The sequence below is a fragment of the Tachysurus fulvidraco genome, chromosome 24 (assembly GCF_022655615.1).
Source record: "Tachysurus fulvidraco isolate hzauxx_2018 chromosome 24, HZAU_PFXX_2.0, whole genome shotgun sequence".
NCBI lineage: Eukaryota > Metazoa > Chordata > Actinopteri > Siluriformes > Bagridae > Tachysurus > Tachysurus fulvidraco.
In genome coordinates this window covers 16,000,352-16,019,666 of record NC_062541.1, presented here as the reverse complement: position 1 = coordinate 16,019,666, position 19,315 = coordinate 16,000,352, and the positions used below count along the sequence as shown (strand labels likewise).

The 19,315-nt window shown below is 42.6% G+C and overlaps 2 protein-coding genes and 1 pseudogene across 2 annotated transcripts; all 3 read left to right on the top strand.

The window, feature by feature from the left end:
• Window positions 1-1,942: 1,942 nt before the first annotated feature.
• Window positions 1,943-2,938, top strand: LOC125140130. The gene has a single exon (XM_047807749.1). It carries the CDS (start codon window positions 1,943-1,945, stop codon window positions 2,936-2,938), a length of 996 nt encoding a protein of 331 aa, XP_047663705.1.
• A 36-nt stretch (window positions 2,939-2,974) lies between these two features.
• Window positions 2,975-5,755, top strand: LOC125140179 (annotated as a pseudogene).
• A 1,491-nt stretch (window positions 5,756-7,246) lies between these two features.
• On the top strand, window positions 7,247-17,810 carry LOC125140128. The gene is made up of 10 exons (XM_047807746.1): window positions 7,247-7,448; window positions 8,681-8,774; window positions 8,870-8,987; window positions 9,107-9,261; window positions 9,733-9,881; window positions 9,971-10,118; window positions 10,204-10,297; window positions 10,435-10,498; window positions 11,058-11,143; window positions 11,255-17,810. The coding sequence occupies exons 1-10, from the start codon at window positions 7,413-7,415 to the stop codon at window positions 12,048-12,050; spliced, it is 1,740 nt and encodes a 579-aa protein (XP_047663702.1). The 5' UTR covers window positions 7,247-7,412; the 3' UTR covers window positions 12,051-17,810.
• Window positions 17,811-19,315: the final 1,505 nt, after the last annotated feature.

The window sequence follows — 19,315 nt, the reverse complement described above, 5'->3', positions numbered from 1 at the left end:
GGGCCCTGCCATTTTGCCAGGAACTTACAGGCAGCGCTGGGAACGAGGAGCATTACTTGGTCCCCAGGGCACAGTTCCCATGCCTGGGCTGGTCGATTGTATGTTCTTTGTTGTGCACGCTGGGCCTCCTTTAGGTGTTCCTTCACGATGGGCCCGACGCGCTCGATGCAGGACTGCATATCCTGGACAAAGTCTATGACGGAGCGGAAGGGGGAGGGTTGCTCCTCCCAAGCCTCCCGGGCCATGTCCAGGATGCCCCGGGGTGCCGCCCAAACAGGAGCTCGAAAGGGGTGAAGCCTGTGGACGCCTGGGGCGTTTCCCGGATTGCAAAAAGGACATAGGGAAGGAGGAGGTCCCAATTCCGTCCTTCCTGGTCTACCACCTTCCGTCCTTTCGCATCCCGACTTGCTGATCTTGCTTAACTGTTCAATAGACGGACCGTTATTGGACTCCGTCGCCAAACGCAACATCAGTAGAGGGATTGTGGTGAGTGACAACCCTACATTTGGAATAGCGTCCGCGTCGTGGCGAGCTATTCTTACCTCCTGCTGCTTGTTTAGTTACAGCGGTGGAAGCATCTAATTTGCTTCGGTCTACGTGTCAAGGCAGACCTACCGGAGGTTTAACCCAAAGTCTAAGAGGCTAACGTGTTGTGACGAGTCTTTAGACTGTGCTATGTCGACGGCAATTACCTCCACCAAAGGGCATGAGTCGAAGACTAAGGAGGCCTTGTCCATCATCATGTGGAGCTACCATCTCGGGCAGGGACCCTCATCCTATGTGCATAGTGTGTATGGGCCCTAAGCACGCTCAGACGTCCCTAGCGGACCCGCAGACATGCGCTCACTGTGCGTCATTGCCGGTGAAAACCTTGGAAAGGAGGCTGAAAGTGTCGGTAGCTGACCAGCAGGACCCTTGCCTGTCTGAAGCTGCCTCGACAGATATGGCCCATCTGCCGTGAGCTAGCAAGAGCTGGGCGGACATGATGGAAGCCGAGTCCCCGGACATGCCTCTGCGGTTCAATGGCCTGCTCATGCAGGTGGCTGATGAACTGGGGGACGAGGATGCAGATGGCGATGCTAACTCTGACCTCCTCGATCTAGACATGGACGACGAAGAGGAGGAAGACAATTTCCCCTTCCCAGTCCAACAGTCAAGACCACCTAGCACGACCGATTCGGCCCCCCCTGCTGACAGCAGCCTGCACGAAGTGTGCAAACGGGCCGCGTCGAAGCTGGGCCTAGCCTGGCCAGCTGCCAAAGCTGCCGAAGGTGCCGTGAGAGACCTTTACAATGGGAAAAAGGCTGCCGCCGACCCATTCGGCAGCGAGACAGCTCTTGCCTTCCGTGCCTGCGTGCATGAAGGAGATATCTCGATATTGGTCTAGCCCCTTTAAGAGTAAGCTCCCCACCAAGGGACACTTGATGTTGGAGTTTCAGGGGATGGAGGAGCTGGGGTTGGCCGGACCCCCAGCAGTGGAGCCTTCGGTGGCGTATCACCTCCATCCGAATCGACAAGTTTTCACTGCCGAGTAAGACGGACCGTTTGACCGCCGCAACCTTTCAGAGGATGTACAAATATGCGGGGCAGTCCGTATGTTCGCTGAATGCTGTGACTTTACTGTCAGCATATCAAGCGGAGATTTCGGAGGAGATGGGGCGGCAGTTGGACTCAGGTGTACCGAACCCGGCACTCTGGGACGAAATCTGTGTTGTGAACAACCTGATTTTGCGCTCCTCACGCGGTGTGGTTCAGGGCTGCAGCAACATAATGGGCCTGGCCGTGTCAGGTGAGAGAGTGCTGTGGTTAAACCTGTCAGGCCTGGGTAGCGCTCAGAAAGCGGAGGTCAGGGCCATGTGCGGTGTCATCAAGCACTCACACACACAGGGGAATTGATAATAAAACATGCATTATCGCAGCCAAGCCACGGGCTGAGGGCGATATGCTCCCCGGGTTTGAGACACACGGCAATAAATGTTGCACTATCGCAGCCAGGCAAACAGCGGAGGGCGATATGTTTAAAAAACCCCGGAAAATGCAAAGACATGAAATGCGCTCCCCCAGTCTCGCTTCCCCGTCAGCGGGAGCCCGCACGGCGCATGTGATGACGTCATCACTGCGCGACGATGGCGGGGCGGAACTGTACGGGGGCCTTCTCTCTACCCGCATAGCCAGCTGGCGCACATGTGTGGTTCATCCGTGGGTTTTTAGCAACAGTTTCACGGGGATACAGACTCCAATTTGCTATGAAACCGCCTCGTTTCAATGGGCTGATCATGTCGGTGGCCAAGGGAGAATCAGCTTGTGTGTTGATAGCCGAAATCGAAACCCTCCTGCACAAGCAGGCAGTCAGAGTGGTACACGGGGAGGAAAGCCGTCAGGGCTTCTATTTCCGTTATTTCGTAGTTCCAAAGAAAGGCAGCGCAGCCCTCCGTCCCATTTTGGATCTGCGTGTATTAAACAAGCACCTCAGAAAGTATTCATTCAAAATGCTAACACACAAGGTGCTGTGTCGATCGATTCGTCCAAGCGATTGGTTTGTGGCGATAGATCTGGCGGATGCGTACTTCCACATAGATATTTATCCCTCTCACAGGAAATTCCTCAGGTTTGCATACCGGGGCACAGCATACGAATTTCAAACTATACCGTTCGGGCTGTCATTAGCTCCGAGGGTTTTTACCAAATGTGTGGAGGCAGCCCTGTTCCCATTGAGGGACAAGGGCATAAGGATATTGTCTTACATAGACGATTATCTGATATGCTCGTCGTCAAGGGAGCAAGCCATAAAAGATGCAGAGATTGTCCTAAATCACCTCAGAGACCTGGGTTTCAGGATAAACATGATGAGCCGGCTGGTGCCCTCTCAACATACGGAGTATTTAGGGCTCAACTTGGACTCCCTTTCGTATCAAGTCACATTGACGGAAGAGAATAGCGTCTTTCACACAACGTCTCGCTCATTTTCAGAGGGGACGAGTGGTCCCGTACAGGCTGTTCTCCTGGTACTTATGGCTTCGGTGATCGCGGTAGTGCATTTGGGGCTACTCAAAATGAGGGATTTTCAACGCTGGATCGCACGCTTGCGTCTGTGCTCTCGCCGGCATCTCAGCTGACCGGTGAGAGTCAATCATGCGCGCGTCAAAGCGCTCAGACACTGGATAGGCCCTGTGACGCTCAGATCGGGGATTCCCTTAGGGGCGGTGTCATCGAGAGTAACTATGACAACGGACGCGTCCTGAAAGGGTTGGGGAGCAACCCTAATGGGCAGAACTGTGAACGGGGCATGGCCACCACAGCTGAAGCATGAACATATAAACTATTTGGAGCTATTGGTGGTATGGCTGGCACTGAAACATTTTCTGAGTTTCCTCAGAGGTCGGCATGTTTTAGTGAAAACGGACAACACCACAGTGGTTGCTTACATCAACCGTCAGGGGGGCACACGCTCCCTTCAGGTGCATTGGTTGGCGACGAAGCTGATCGTGTGGAGCAACACACGGCTTCTGACTCTCCGGGCGACTCACATTCCGGGAATCTTGAACAGAGGGGCAGATTTACTGTCCAGGGTAACTTTCCAGAGTGGAAACTCCATCCTCAGGTGGTGAGCCAGGTATGGCAGAGGTACGGTCAGGTTGCCGTCGATCTCATCGGCTCGCAAGAAAACGCTCATTGCCCTATGGATATATTATGCTTCCTCCAAGATCTGCTTATAAAAGGAAGGCTTTCTCCACCATTAAGGTGTACCTGGCAGCTATTTCAGCCTGCCATGTAGGTTTTGGTGACAAGTCGGCAGGCCAGCACCCTTTAATAAGTCGTTTTATGAAGGGGGCGCGCCGCATATGGCCGGTGTCTAGGCGGATGGTTCCTTTATGGGATCTGCCCATCGTCTTAGAAGCCTTGTCTCAACATCCTTTTGAGCCGATAGAGGTGGTGAGTCTTAAGAATCTTTCTTTTAAGATGGCACTGCTCCTGGCTTTGGTGACAGCCAAGCGTGTGAGTGATTTACGTGCTTTGTCGGTTAGCCCGTCTTGCTTACAGTTCGCTCCGGGGCTCACTAAAGTTTCTTTTCGTCCTAACCCTGCTTTTGTGCCCAAGGTTTTGGAGTCGGCATATAGGTGCCCGTCTACTGAACTGGCGGCTTTTCATCCTCCACTGTTTTCTTCTCCAGAGGATATGCATTCATGCATTATGCCCGGTTCGGGCTCTTCAGGCGTATGTGGACAGGACAGCTGGTTTCAGAGCTTGTGACCAGCTGTTTGTGTTTTGGGCTACTCCTCACACAGGGAAGCCATTATCTCGACAGCGGCTATCCCACTGGATTGTGGAGGCGATATCTGTGGCTTATGGTTGCAGAGGTCTTCAGCCCACTAAGGGTTTGAGAGGAGTTTCCGTTCTGGACATTTGCTCGGCGGCGAGTTGGGCAAAACCGCATAAGTTTGTGCGATTCTATGGGCAAGACATTTCGGAACCGTCAGCACACGCAGTGCTGGGAGCCGGTAATACTGTACCCGTTTGGAAACAGTAATATGGGTGCAATCGGGAGCTGTCTATATATCCATAGTGAAACACCGAGCGAAGTTAGAAAGAGAACATTGGGTTACTTAACGTAATCCCCGGTTCTTTGATAACAGAGTGAGGTGTTTCACCAGCACTTCCCTCCTTGCACTTGGATGGGAAGAAATCTCATTAATGACGTAGAGAGGGGTCGACCTGACTGATATAGGCAAGGCGGAGTCTGGTTGCAGGTCGAACTGTCTGTCAAAGACAGACGTGGTGTCATAAGAGCTTCCGTAGTTGGTCACGCCCAAAGCGATTCCCATAGTGAAACACCTCACTCTGTTATCAAAGAACCGGGGATTACGTTAAGTAACCCAACGTTATTGATGCAATAAGATAAGAAAGATCACAAACACCGAACAGATCCGGATATTTAGACGTGAGGAATTAAAACTTCAGTGAGAATTAGGTAAAAGAAGAAGTGTAGTAGAGTGATGTTTAATTACAGAACTTGTAAAAACAAGGATAAAACCAAAAACCACTTCCTTGCAGTCTCTCGCCTTAATGTGAGAATGTGATTTGAGATAAGACTACACGCTTAACCCTGTCGAAATATTTCATCTGGAGGGACAGACCACCGTGTTTGTTATTATATGGTGTGCTAGAAAAAAGATTTTATCGAATCTGCCACATATAAATACTGTACACTATGTAATACAATTAGCCTTTCTATATTTAACTTCCTTTTAGAGTTGTTTTGGGTGTCATGGCTTTTCACAACGAGGCTTACGATGGCGCCAGAGAGATATATTTGGACCGAATGAATCTTCACCATTGGGTTCTGTGGAAGGCGAAGCACAGGCTAAGCAAACAAACATAAAGAACTTCAATGACAAAAGAATACAACACGTGATGAGAGGAACGTATGCACAAGCCCACAGGAAGCTGTCATTTAAATGGACACAAACGGTAAACTTGTGTCAGAGCAGAGCTGAAGCAAAACAAATCAAAACAATTTCGAGTTTCGTTTGAAATCTCTTGAATGGTTGTAGTGAACGGTGGAGCTTTGTGCCTCACAGTTTCAGGGTTTCCAGCCAGTCCGAGCTTCTGCTAAGGTTACCTGGGGTTCAAGCAGGATACAAACAGATCTATCTGTATTTAAATACTAACATAGTTAAACCGCTTATAAATTTAATTATGCACTCGTTTTGTGAAACCGATTTGTTTTGCATTAACCGCGTTAACTAAAGAAATATCGATATGAAATATGAGCTGAATTAGCAAAGCAAACCAGATTAAAGTTCACACACTTCCAATAAACATTTATCAACCTGTTTACATGCTGTTTTGCACACTTTTTGCTCATTGTACACCCTGTCTAACATTTCTGTCGTTTGCTGTTTTGCACAAATCTTTACATTATCTAAGTGACCTGCTGCTATTAAACTGGGTTTATTATAGTATTACTGCAAAAGATTTTATATTTTTTTGACCAGCTGCACTTAAACTGGGTTTCTAATAGTATTACTGCATAAAATATTGTTGAACATATAGTATTTACACTGATTGGTGCTGTTTCTGTTTATTGTCTTTTGTGTTCTGTCTTTTTTTGTATTTTTTCTATTGTCTTTTTTGTATTATCTTGTAATTTTTTTGTTTGCACTGTCTTTTGTCCTGCATCTGGTCTGTCTTGTTTGTCTTGTCCTGCACTGTTTACACCAGGTTGCACAGATTCACTTTATGTATCTAGGACTAACTTACTTAAGTTCTTTAAGCTCTGTCTTTGTGTTATGTAGCACCCTGATCCTGGAGAAACGTCTCATATCACTGTGTACTGCAACAGCTATATATGGTTGTAATGACAATAAAAGCTTCTTGACTTGACTTGACTTGAAACGGACTTTCCTCTTCTATTAATTATAGACTAGTGGTATAGACTCATATGGACTTTTCTCTTCCATTAACAGGGCTGTTATGTGTCACGCATTGAGAGTGACAATCCCTCATGTCGGTCTTTTGTCACGCTCTCCCGCCACACATCGTATTTGTCACGCAGAAAACCTTTTTGACTATTTATCATAAGCCGCAGCGCCAAAAATGTATCAGTCCGCACTGCTGTCTCTATGGAATCAGGCAGGAATCAAGCGCGTCTCAGTTCTTAGTCGAGCCTGTCACTTATCAGCCAATCAAAAAAAGAGGCTACACAATAGCCAAACAGAAAAAAAGCACTATCTGGGTAAGATTTAACACAACAACCAATAAAAAAACGTTCATTAGTCAGGGTATTTTCTTTTGTCGGTTTGAACCAAAGCTCAACACGAAACAGCTTGTCTCTGGACGGGACATTGTCCTCAATCATGACCCTAAAAATGTCTGGGCTTGAGCCGAACTGTTTTATATGGGAGAAACATTAGAAATGATAAAGGAGTCTAAAAAGGTAACAAACACTTACAATAAACAACACCAGTCATAATCTCTCTCTCTCTCTCTCTCTCTCTCTCTCTCTCTGTCACACACAAATAAATAAATGGAAACAAAAAAAATCTTTGTATTTGGTTAAATTGTGGTCAGTGATCCTTACTCCCCGATTTTTTATATTTTTTTGTTGAGGGGGTGGTTGTAGATGCTTTAGGTGCTTGCCGCTTGCCTGTCTTCAAAACTTGAGAGCCCTGCATTAAGATCCTCGCAATCCCCGAGAGTAATTTCTTATTTAGGGGGGGGGCAACGACTGTTGAGCAAAGACTGTTGCTCAGTTGTTCCAGTAAAAACACACCCACTCTGCCCAGTCCCGCAATGAGGAAGTGAGGTTCTGGTTGTTCCCAAACGCGCCTTCAGTGCCATCAACGCGATGGAAAGTAAACACGGTTAAAACAGAAAACGTGTTATGTGGACGAAGAAAACCGACAGATGAGATGAGAGGAATAACCTGGAAATCATTTTACGCACCGGTGAGTTTGTGACGCGCGTAAAAGCCTTTATATCTCTGTAGAAGTTCCTAGAAAGATTAATGAGCGTAAATTTCATGTAACAGTATGGGGGGGCAATAAATATAAAATTTCTCATGAGCAATTTTTTGAAGGGGACACAAATAATATAGTCTAATTGTACTTATAAAGACATGTCCTCACGGTGAAAAACTTTGCTTTTATCATTATTATTATAGCATATAGACTGTGTCATTATGGTTATTTTCAAAGTTTTTCTCAGGTTCTATGACAAAACAGATTTTTTTTTTCAAAACTATTTATTGCATTGTTTGTGTTGTTTACAGTTAAGCCATCAACATACAATAAAATATAAACATGACTGTTATTGTGAAAAATATATATATAATAAGTAATATTTTATTACAAAACATTACTTATAAAACATTATTACAACAACACAACATTACAAAACATTATTACACAACATTACAAAACATTATTACAACAACATTACACAACATTACAAAACATTATTACAACAACACAACAAAACGGCCAAAGCCGTTTTGTTGTGTTAGTTACAGTGCACTGTGCAACTATATTGTAAACAAGCTAACGTTAACTAGATAAGTCAGATTGTAACCGCTAGCAGATTCATGGAAAATTACATCGTTAATCAGTATGTTTGCCGCAACTTATTTATGAATGAGTCTGCATCAACTACGTTAAAGAGAATAGATTTATTTAAAGTGAATAAAATCCACTACTTAATGGAGTTGAACATTAATTGAGCCGCAGCCACACACCTGACTCGTGTGTGCAGAGTAAGTGAGATGAACTGGGAAAGCAGGCAGTGGGTCAAACCACTGTGAGGAAGGAGAGGGGGAACTCAACTGTTTCTAAACGCATTTCTGGTTTTTTTTTCTACTTACACAATTATTAAAGTATACATACATATACGTTTCACAATAGAGAGTGCGATATTTAAAAAGGGGGGTGGGGTTGATCCTCGGATGTGGGGGACAACCCTCGGATGGGGACATGTCCCCTCCGTCCCCCCCGCGGGATTTACGCCCATGTATATATGTATATATACATATATAATGTGTGTATATGTTTTTTATTAATATATATTCCTATCTGTTAGCCGTGAATCTTATGTTGTTATTATTATTTATTTCCTTTTTTTAAATCCATTTAAACAGTTAAATAAACAATAATCTGTTTTTGTTGTTTACTTTCATTTCATGCAGCCTATTAGGGTGGGTGCCACAATCCTCATCCTGCAGCTATGCCTTGTGATCAGTTTTAACTTTGCTGAATCTTCTGGAGACTATACAAGTGCAGGCAAGTTTGTGCATTGTTTTTGGAGCCTCTGGTAAATTATTGTCTGTCAGTTAGAACTTTAAATACACTGACAACTTAAATCTATATATTTTCAGAGCCTAAGATGGATCTGGAGTGCCTTAATGATTACATAACAGAGATGATGTGTAGTTTGACTTCAGACCAACAGCTCATCTGCCCCGAGTACAGTCTCAATGTGACTGTATTTGATGCGTGAGTACATCAGTAGACCCTAAATTAACAACAACGTCCAAAAATATGTAAAATGAACGTTTTCTCAACTGGCACATCTGTTCAGATTGCTGATCCTTCTGTTCCTTACTGTTTTACAGAAGATTTACTTGCGATTTACAGCAACTTAATTCCAGCTCATGTGAATGCACAGTGCATGTGAACTCTGGCTTTGTTTTGGGAAAGGAATACACGGTTAATGTGTTGAGAAACAAAAACCTACTGTTCACTACAAACTTCGGTACTACAGAAAACAGTAAGTAGGCACAACATCTAACTGAATGGTTATGGTTTAAATTTAATCTTAAGCGATGATCACACTTTATTTTTGCAGCGTCTGAGAATGAAAGAGGTGTTTAAATTATCTAAGTAATTAACACGGCTGCGTCTCATCTGTGTTTGGTGTTTTGTGGTCCACAATAGTCACATATTATCTTAACAACATCTTATTTTATCATTGACCACAGCTTATGTTAACATCAGCCACATTATGTTCTCACATGTGCCCCATCTTGTCATGTTAGTAATGTCAGTTCCCTGTATTTATTAGAAGGATCAAAATGATCTCAAGCAATTCTTATGTGTTGAAGAGAATTTATTGACAGTAGCTCAGTAACTAGATCATATTGTATACTGTTATATACAACACATTTATCTGTTACTGTTATATTTGTAGCGTTTATAATTGAACTTATTGCCAGTTCATGAATTCATTTCTTTTAAACAGTTAAACCTAAAAAACCTGTCATAAGGACAGTCAAGGAAACAAAGAATGGAAACTTTCTCATTGCTTGGGACACGGCTTATAATGACTCTGATGACCTGATTGCGGAGCTCACTTACTACATCGAAGGAAGCAAAGGGACGAGAAAAAATGTAAGTGAGCTGTACATCAGTACGCATAATAGTGAAAAAGTAAATAACTGAACTTTACATTTGCAGCTATTTTTTGTGTCTTCATACAGGTGATCGTACCAACAAAAGGCCAGTTTAAGTACGAGCTTGTAGGCAGAAACCTTGAGTCAAATTCCAACTATATTGTGATGGCAAGAATAAAATCAATCTTCAATGACAGATTCAGCGACTACAGTGATCCATATAGGTTTTCTACACGTAAGTCTTTTTTAATTTCAATTAAAAATATGATCCCATTTACTAAAAAAACAACTGACTGTATTACATCCTTCTGTGTCCTCAGCCTCATATCTAAAGGACTATGTCAAGATAATAATTCCCCTCATATGTATAACTCTGATCATCAGCATTTTTATCACCTACTTTTTATGCAACAAGTAAGAAGGCTTCCATTTTATTTCCTTTAGATATTTTATTTACAGTTTTTACAGTTAGTTGGATGTTAGTATTAAAGCGGGGATATAAACAGCATATTTACAGTTTAAATTACATTGTGTAAATCTTTTGATTGCAGAATCTTGATTGTTTGGTGGTTCAAGATTCCTACTCCAAAAATAGCTACTAGTTTTGTAAAACAGGTACGCAGCGTTTTTGTTCCTATTAACTGTTGTACCCATTTTTTTAACACGATTTAAATGAGAGGATTGAATAGCGTACACGCCGCATCCGAAAGGCAAGACGTTTTACCATCAGCTTAATTATGGGTCTGTGGCATGAAAAACCAACAAAGAAAAGTTATCTTCATCACGCATCCGAAAGGCAAGACGTTTTACCATCAGCTTAATTATGGGTCTGTGGCATGAAAAACCAACAAAGAAAAGTTATCTAAATCACAGCATGCTACTGATTGTCAGGAATGTCAGGAACACGTAAGCAGGACACATAATCGCTCAGATGCTGTCATTTTCATTTGAACTTTCTGTTTCCAAATTTCAATGACAAATTGCTGTCATAGTTTCATGACACAGCTGTACGAAAGCTCTCGGCTATCTAAAATGGCATAATGGCCAATTTAAAAGACAGAAAAGAAAATAAACAAAGAGAGTGTGAGAGAGAGAGAGAGAGCGAGCATTATGTCTATATTATTTCCAAAAGCTATGATTTCATTCTGTCTCTCATACGTTTGACGTTCATCAGGTCCCAAACTTGCTGTCATTTCAAAACGACTTCTCACCTGACAATCCCGACGCTTCAAAGCTGCTCCACTCCGGAGATAAGATCTGGTAATTCTTTTCATTTACACACATTAGAGAAGTATTCAAAGAAACACAAAGTTCTATTAATGTCAAGAGCTTTTTCTTCTAAACTCCTGCTGTTTTCCTGACATCAAACAGGCCTGCGTCTTCTCCGGTAGATGTCCGAGGTGAAAATAACAGCCTCAACAGCTTCGGTAGAGACGGAGATTCGTCAGGAGTGAGTTACAGCCAAGAGGTAATTCAGAGTAAAGAAGCAAACAGCCCTGAAAATAAAACTCATGGGAAAGAATCTCAGTCAACAATCAGTGGAATACCAACAACAACACAATATTATAAAAACCTGACATCGCTCAGCAATGACAGTAATGTTCTAATGCCGTATGGGAACAGCTCTGACTTCAGTAACAAGTCCTATATGTTTTCACTCTCTGACAAGATTCATAACCCCACCAATGGACACTGTATCTATGACTTGAATCAGCATGAGAGCATTTTTCCTTCTCTGGAGAAGAACTTGGACCCAGTGATCCAGACAGATTTGGAGTATGGCCCGTGTACCCCGTGTACCCCGTGTACCGGAAGCTCAGGGTCTGAAAACGTCACACCCTCCAGCAGCGAGATTATCGTGGTTAGTGGATATCAGAGCCTTAATAACATCCTGGATCGTGCATCAAATCCTCAATCGTTTATCAGCCCTCATAATGACATTTCTCTGATCACGGAAAAGATCCTCTGCAGCAAGAACGCACACAACATTTCCTATGAAAGCCCCATCATCCCAGTGGAGAACGAATATAGAGATTTCCGTAGCTTACTCCAAAATTCAAATGAACAACATAGCCTGGTCACTGGCCCTGAATTAAAACAGCTTTGTGGCCTGGATTTGCATACATCTCCAGGAATTGAAATCGACTGTTCATATCACAGGGTATGAATTCACAGCTCGGAAACAGAATTTCTCTAAACGTATTTGCAGGCCAGACCTTTTCATGCAGCTTAGCAGCGAGATCAGGCTTAAAAAATATAAACAATAAAGTGTGTATTTGTGCTACACATTTGTGCACAGCTTGTTAAACACAGCAGCATCGTTATCCAGATGTTGCCTGAGATCCGATGTTTAAACTCCATGAAATCCGAAACTTGAGAGTTCAGGGTGTTTTCGACTGACGTGGTGTGTACAGATTTTGAAATCATAGAACCTTTTTGATTGTATTAAATGCCGTTATGCCTCCAAAACCCAGAAATGCGGACAGCCAGACGGCATTGAGAGCGCGGCCTAGCGCAGGGGCTACATCCCCGGGCCCAGCGTGATCCTGTCAGACCGCCGCCTCATGGCGTTACCGTCGCTAGCACCATCATAGCTTTGAGTGTAGCCTCTGCAAACTTTAAAGCCGAACTTCTTGTTGCTCTCCGAGAAGAGATGGTAGGCATTTTCAAGTCTGAGTTACAGATGGCTATAACTGAAAACTTATCCCAAATGAAGTCAGAATTGCAAAGTGTGAAAAGGGAGCTGACGGCTAATCTAGCCGCTACAAAATCTGATGTGGGTGAGCTAAGGGGGACTGTGATTGCAATGGAGGAATCGCTGTCAACTTGCACAGACGACATGGCGTACCTCAAGAGTAAAGTGGAGAGCCTGTCTAATAAAGTTCTGGCTCTTGAGAATAAATGTGAAGATCTAGAAGGTAGATCTCGCCGCAATAACATCCGTATAATCGGGTTATCTGAGCAATGTGGCATGGTTACCGGTATCTACCTCCGCTTTGCTTAAGGAAGCTCTTAATGTGGATAAAGCACCCCAAGCCCAAACCCGAAAAGCGGCCACGTCCAATAATAGCACGTTTACATTATTACACAGACTGTGTTGACATCCTTCAACGTGCCAGGACCCAACAGCGGATCAAGATTGGGGACTCTACAATCTCCATCTTTCCGAATCACACAGCCCGGACGGCGAAAGCACACGCTGCCTTTAATGATGTTAGGAGGCAACTCAGGGACATCCCAGGCATACGGTATGGTCTGATATATCCTGCCCTCCTCCGGATCACAACGAGTGGAGGGGTTACAACGGATTTCATATCCCCTGGGGAGGCTGCTGTCTTTATTAAAACCCTTAAATAGTTATAACCGATCTTTGAATGCCTATATAACATAAATATGTAACATCAAAGTAAATTTGACTTTGAGACGTAAGTAACAGTGGTACAAATATTTTATTATTTTGATATACAAACATCTTTCTCAGGTTCACACAAGTTGCACTGTTCTGGTTGAATATACACCCTGTAATTTAAGTTACACATTTTATTATTGTTGTGCAGGCGCTCCTGCTGAGTTTGACTTTGGAGAAGTATGAAGATGACTGTTAGGTCTAATACACTGAGTTTAGTTGTTTTGTTAATGACTCCTAGTGGAGTCTACATCGGTACCTTATCGTTTAAGCATGGGGTAATAGTAGGTGTGGGGGAAGGGGGATCTGGGTTTATCTCTTATTTTTGTCTTTCCCTCTTGTTTTTTTTTTTTTTGGAGGTCAAATTGTGGTTGCAGTTTCAGTTATGATATAAATTAAACATGACAAGTATTAAAGCTTTAAATGTGAGATTTGGTAGTTGGAATATCAAGGTTTTGGGGAGTGCTGTCAAACACTCAAAGGTGTTTTCTCATTTAAAGCATTTAAAGCCTGATATCGTTTTTCTGCAAGAGACCCACATGTGAAATAATGACCAGACATGGCCCTGGGTTGCAGAAGTATTCCATTCCAGCTTTAATTCTAAAGCCAGAGGGGTTGCCATTCAGATATTAGTAAATCAGTTCCATTCACACAGACCAAAGTAATTTCAGACAAGGACGCCAGGTATTTGATCATTTTAGGGACTATATACCGGGTTCCAGTGCTACTTGTCAATGTATATGCACCAAATTTTGATAATCCTAGCTTTTTGAATAATCTGTTTAAGAAACTACCATCTTTAAATGATGTATTTTTGGTATTCGGCAGGGACATGAATTGTGTTGTGAATTCCCAGCTAGACCGTTCAACAGTCAGCATGAATCGGTCACAAATGGCTAGAACTCTAAGTAGTTTTGTTGTCCGACAATGGCTACATTGACCCCTGGAGGGATCGCAATCCAACTTTTATTCACATGTACACCAGACATTTTCCCGTATCGATTATTTTTTTATTGATGCCAGACTGATGCCCAAAGTGACAGATACTTGTTATCATCCTATTATTATTTCAGACCATTTCTAAGACACTCCTGTGGGAATCTTTACAGGCCTACTTACAGGGTCAGATTATTTCATATTCTGCTCATTTGAAGAAATTAAGAACGTCAACCATTCAAAAATTATGAGCCGATCTGGAATCTGTGGATCAACAGCTTGCCTCGTCCACGTCTCCTGATTTGTTAAGGCGGCATGTGGTATTAAAAACAGAGATAGACTTGAACACAACTAATGAAGCAGAGCGGTTACTTCTACATTCTCGGGCCAAATACTACGAATATGGAGACAAATCTGGAAGATTACTAGCTCACCGATTGCGTCCACAAGCAGGCTCACGTTTAATACCTCGTGTTCGAGATGAGTCGGGGATGTTGGTGGAGGAACCTGACCTTATAAATTCAGTATTTTCATCCTTTTATAAATCTTTGTATAGTTCTGAATTTCCTTCAGACTTGACTGATATGGAGGCATTTTTGCAAGACCTAGATTTTCCGGATATGAGCACAGATGCTATTGTTCAGTTGGATGACAAGAACTTACACTGGCACTATAAAATATGCAAAATAATAAGTCTCCTGGGCTAGATGGGTTTCCCGTTGATTTTTCAAGGCATTCCATAATCAACTCATTCTGCTGTTACATGCTGTTACATGCTGAATCTCTGTCAAATGGCTCTCTTCCTTTCACTTAGAGACAGGCCTCTATTAGCGTTCTTTTGAAAAAGGGCAAGGATCCTGACCTTTGTACTTCTTACAGACCTATTTGATGAATGTTGATACAAAAGTTCTCGCGAAAGCCTTGGCATGTCGCCTAGAGAAGGTGCTTCTGACAATTATATCTCAGGAGCAGACAGGCTTCATAAAAGGACGCCACCCTTTTTACAATGTTCGTACTTTATTCAATGTTATTTACTTGAAAGGAACCGCTGCCATTCCAGAAGTTGTAATCTCTGTTGACGCAGAAAAGGCGTTTGACAGAGTTGAGTGGAGTTACTTGCTTGCAGTTTTGAAGAGATTTGGTTTTGGTAATGTTTTTATATCATGGGTACGCCTTCTGTATACGTCACCTTGCGTCAGTATCACAACTAATAATGTTCAATCTAGTTATTTTTCCTTAAGCCGTGGCTGTAGACAAGGTTGTCCTCTGTCTCCCCTCCTCTTTGCTCTTGCAGTAGACCATCTGTCCATTTATTTGAGGTCTTTCCCCATTTTTAGTGGCATTACGCGTGCCTATGTCGAATTCAAACTTTCTTTATATGCTGATGATCTGCTACTGTATATCACAAATCCTGTAGGGGCGTGCCCTGCTATCCTTTCTTTTTTTTCTCAGATTCGGTTCATTTTCGGGATACAAGATCAGTGTCTCAAAGAGCGAATGTTACCCGGTCAATGCCCTAGCAGTGCAGCTCTCTCAATCTGATATCTGCTTCAAACTGAGTCCTTCGGGATTTAAGTATCTGGGGGTTCATGTGGTCAGTTCCTACAAAACTCTTTATGATGTAAATTTTTCTCGCCTATTAACTGAGATTAAGGCTGATTTCCAAAGATAGGGTTCCCTCCCCCTTTCCCTGATCGGTAGAATTAACGCGGTTAAAATGAGTGTCCTCCCAAAGTTCTTGTTTCTGTTCCAGTGCCTACCAATATTTTTATCTAAAGGTTTTTTCCAAAACATTGATTCAGTTGGCCCTGTGATGGGTTGGCACTCCGTCCAGGGTGTATCCTGCCTCGATGCCCGATGAGATAGGCACAGGCTCCCCGTGACCCGAGAAGTTCGGATAAGCGGTAGAAGATGAGTGAGTGAGTGAGTGATTCAGTTGTATCTCATTTTCTGTGGAATGGTAAGACACCTACAGTTAGGCTGAAATTACTTCAGAATTGCAAATTCGATGGTGGCCTCTCTCTACCAAGTTTATTATTGGGGTACGAATATAACCAAAACTATATTTTGGCTAAAATTGGTTAACATACCTTGGTCTCAGTTGGAAATACAATCATGTCCATCATCCTCTTTACTGGCAATACTGACTGGCATGGCTTCAGTCAACCCCTCTGGCTTTACTAGCAACCCAGTGGTCATTTCCACATTAAAGATATGGTTTCAATTTAGGAAGCATTTTAAATTTCTTACTCCTGCCATATCAAGTCCACTGTTGAGGAGTTATGCATTCAAACCTTCATTTGCTAAATCTATTTTCACTTTATGGCATGATCAGGGTCTGAAATGTTTTAAGGATTTTTATAAAGATGGGGATTTTCATTCTTTCACAAATCTAACTAGTGAGTTTGACCTCCCACCTTCACATCTTTTTAGGTATTTCCAAATTAGGAACTGCATAAAAACTTTATTTCCTAATTTTCCACATGAAAAATTCCTCCCGAGCAGACATGGGACACACTTTTACTGTTGAATCCTTCACAAAGATCTTTAATTTCAAAAGTCTATGGTACTATTCAGTCCTACGATGCCCATTTAGCTATCTAGGATGAAGGAGGCTTGGGAGAAAGAGTTGGGTTTGGACTTTGATGTTGACGGGTGGGACTCTGTTTTAAACGGCATTCACAAAGCCTCAATCTGTGCCCGCTTGACCTTGATACAATTTAAAGTAGTGTTCAGATGTCACTATTCTAAAACCAGATTATCTCAAATTTTCCCTACTACAGTTGATGTCTGTGACAGATGCTCTGGTTCGCCCTGTACTCTTGCCCAAATGTTTTTCTTTTGCCCAACTCTTGGAAATATCTGGCAAACTTATTTTTACACCATGTCTAAAGTGCTCCTCAGAACCATTAATATTTCTCCGCATGTAGCCATTTTCGGTACTCCTCAAGAATACCACCTCTTTTCATCGGTGCAGTTATAGGTTCTGGCTTTCACTTCCTTGATAGTGAGACACCATCTCCTCCTTAATTGGAAAGCAACAAATGCCCCATCCAGCACACTTTGGATCACTGAGGTCATGTCTTTTCTAAAACTGGAAAAAATAAGATATACTAATAAAGGTAATCTCACCAAATTTTGCAACAAGTGGCAACCATTTATGCAATTTTTCGAGGCTAGCTAGGCCTGACTCCAACATACATTCTTCAGGGTTTTTTTTATATACAGTTATGTCGGTTATTGTTATCCAAATGTCTTCACGTTTTTTTTGTGTGTGCAAACCAGTAAATATATGAAACAACAAAAAAAAGAAATCCGAAACTTTATCCGAATCCATAAACTAAACTAAGATGACATTTTTAGGACAAACTGTAGCAATATCAATAATATGAATTTACTATAAATGTAACTGTAAAAATGCTTACTTAAGTCTTTGGTTGCAGCATTTATTCAGTGCAGTAATTTACATGTTCATTCATTCATTCATTTTCTACCGCTTATCCGAACTTCTCGGGTCACGGGGAGCCTGTGCCTATCTCAGGTGTCATTGGGCATCAAGGCAGGATACACCTTGGACGGAGTGCCAACCCATCACAGGGCACACACACACACACACACACTCTCATTCACTCACACACACACACACTACGGACAATTTTCCAGAGATGCCAATCAACCTACCATGCATGTCTTTGGACCGGGGGAGGAAACCGGAGTACCCGGAGGAAACCCCCAAGGCACAGGGAGAACATGCAAACTCCACACACACAAGGCGGAGGCGGGAATCGAATCCCGAACCCTGGAGGTGTGAGGCAAACGTGCTAACCATTAAGCCACCGTTCCCCCCCTAATTTACATGTATTTAATAAAAAAAAAATAAAGTTATGCTTCTAGCGTTAAAGCAGAAACACGGCTGAAGATTTGTCATTTTTATTCAGTCTGGTATCTTATCATATGGTTATTGATGCAATAAGATAAGAAAGATCACAAATGCCGAATATCCGGATATTGTCAGGGATCAGCCCGGACTTTCGGCCATATGTGTTTGTCATAAATCTTTCTGTGATGAATGGTGTACTAAAATTGAAATGGTTGAAGTCCTTTATTTGTCACAAAGATTCTTTTTGGTTTACTATTGTTGGAAAAAAATCTTAGTAGAAATAATTAAAATATTATTCCTTACAATACTATAACCAAAGTAAAGTATTAGGCCTTGCAAAATATTACAATTGCTGTCATAAGACATATGTAGGTGATGTTGTAGGCCAAAGATGTTTATTGCAACCAGATTTGGGGCTGTTAGGCCTAGTCAGTCTGAGCACATTTGTAATAACTTGTTATGTAGAAGGGAAAATACCATTGTTCCCAGACCTTAGCTCATAAATTGTTATGGAAAATGAAGAACACCATGGTTCTCAGACCTTGGTCCATAGCAATAACATGTTATGTAGAATGAAAAAAACAGTGGTCCACAGACCTAGGCCCTGAGAACTAAAGGAAGGAAAATCCATATATGGGCATGTGGTGCTCATAAACTTGTTGTGCAGACTGAAGAAGGCCCAGGTGTTTAGTCTGAGGTCATGAAAAATAAAGGAAGGAAAATCCATATATGGGCATGTGGTGCTCATAAACTTGTTGTGCAGACTGAAGAAGGCCCAGGTGTTTAGTCTGAGGTCATGAAAAATAAGGGGAGGAAAATCCATAAATGGGCATATGGGTGAAAGGTAATGGGAAATAAGGGGAAATTGGGTCAGTGTATTTAGAAAACATAGGAGATGATTTTGGTAAATAAGGTGATATGGCACCTGGGCTCCTAGGAGCGCCAGGGTATATATTGAGAAGATATCTGAGGTTTTTTTTTGGTTCTTCGGGGGCGAAGGTGTGTGTGCGTGTGGGGGCGCGTGTGCGCGCACGCGGGCGCGTGCCCATGTCCGCGGGTCAAGGTGGGTGGTTTTTATTTTTGCAAGGACGTCGCGAGAGTTCTTGTTTTTCTTGATTGATTTTGCATAACATGCTCTTTTTGGGGGTTTTCATTTGTTACTTTGAATTTGGCAATTTGTTACTTTGAATTTGGCAATTTGTTACTTTGA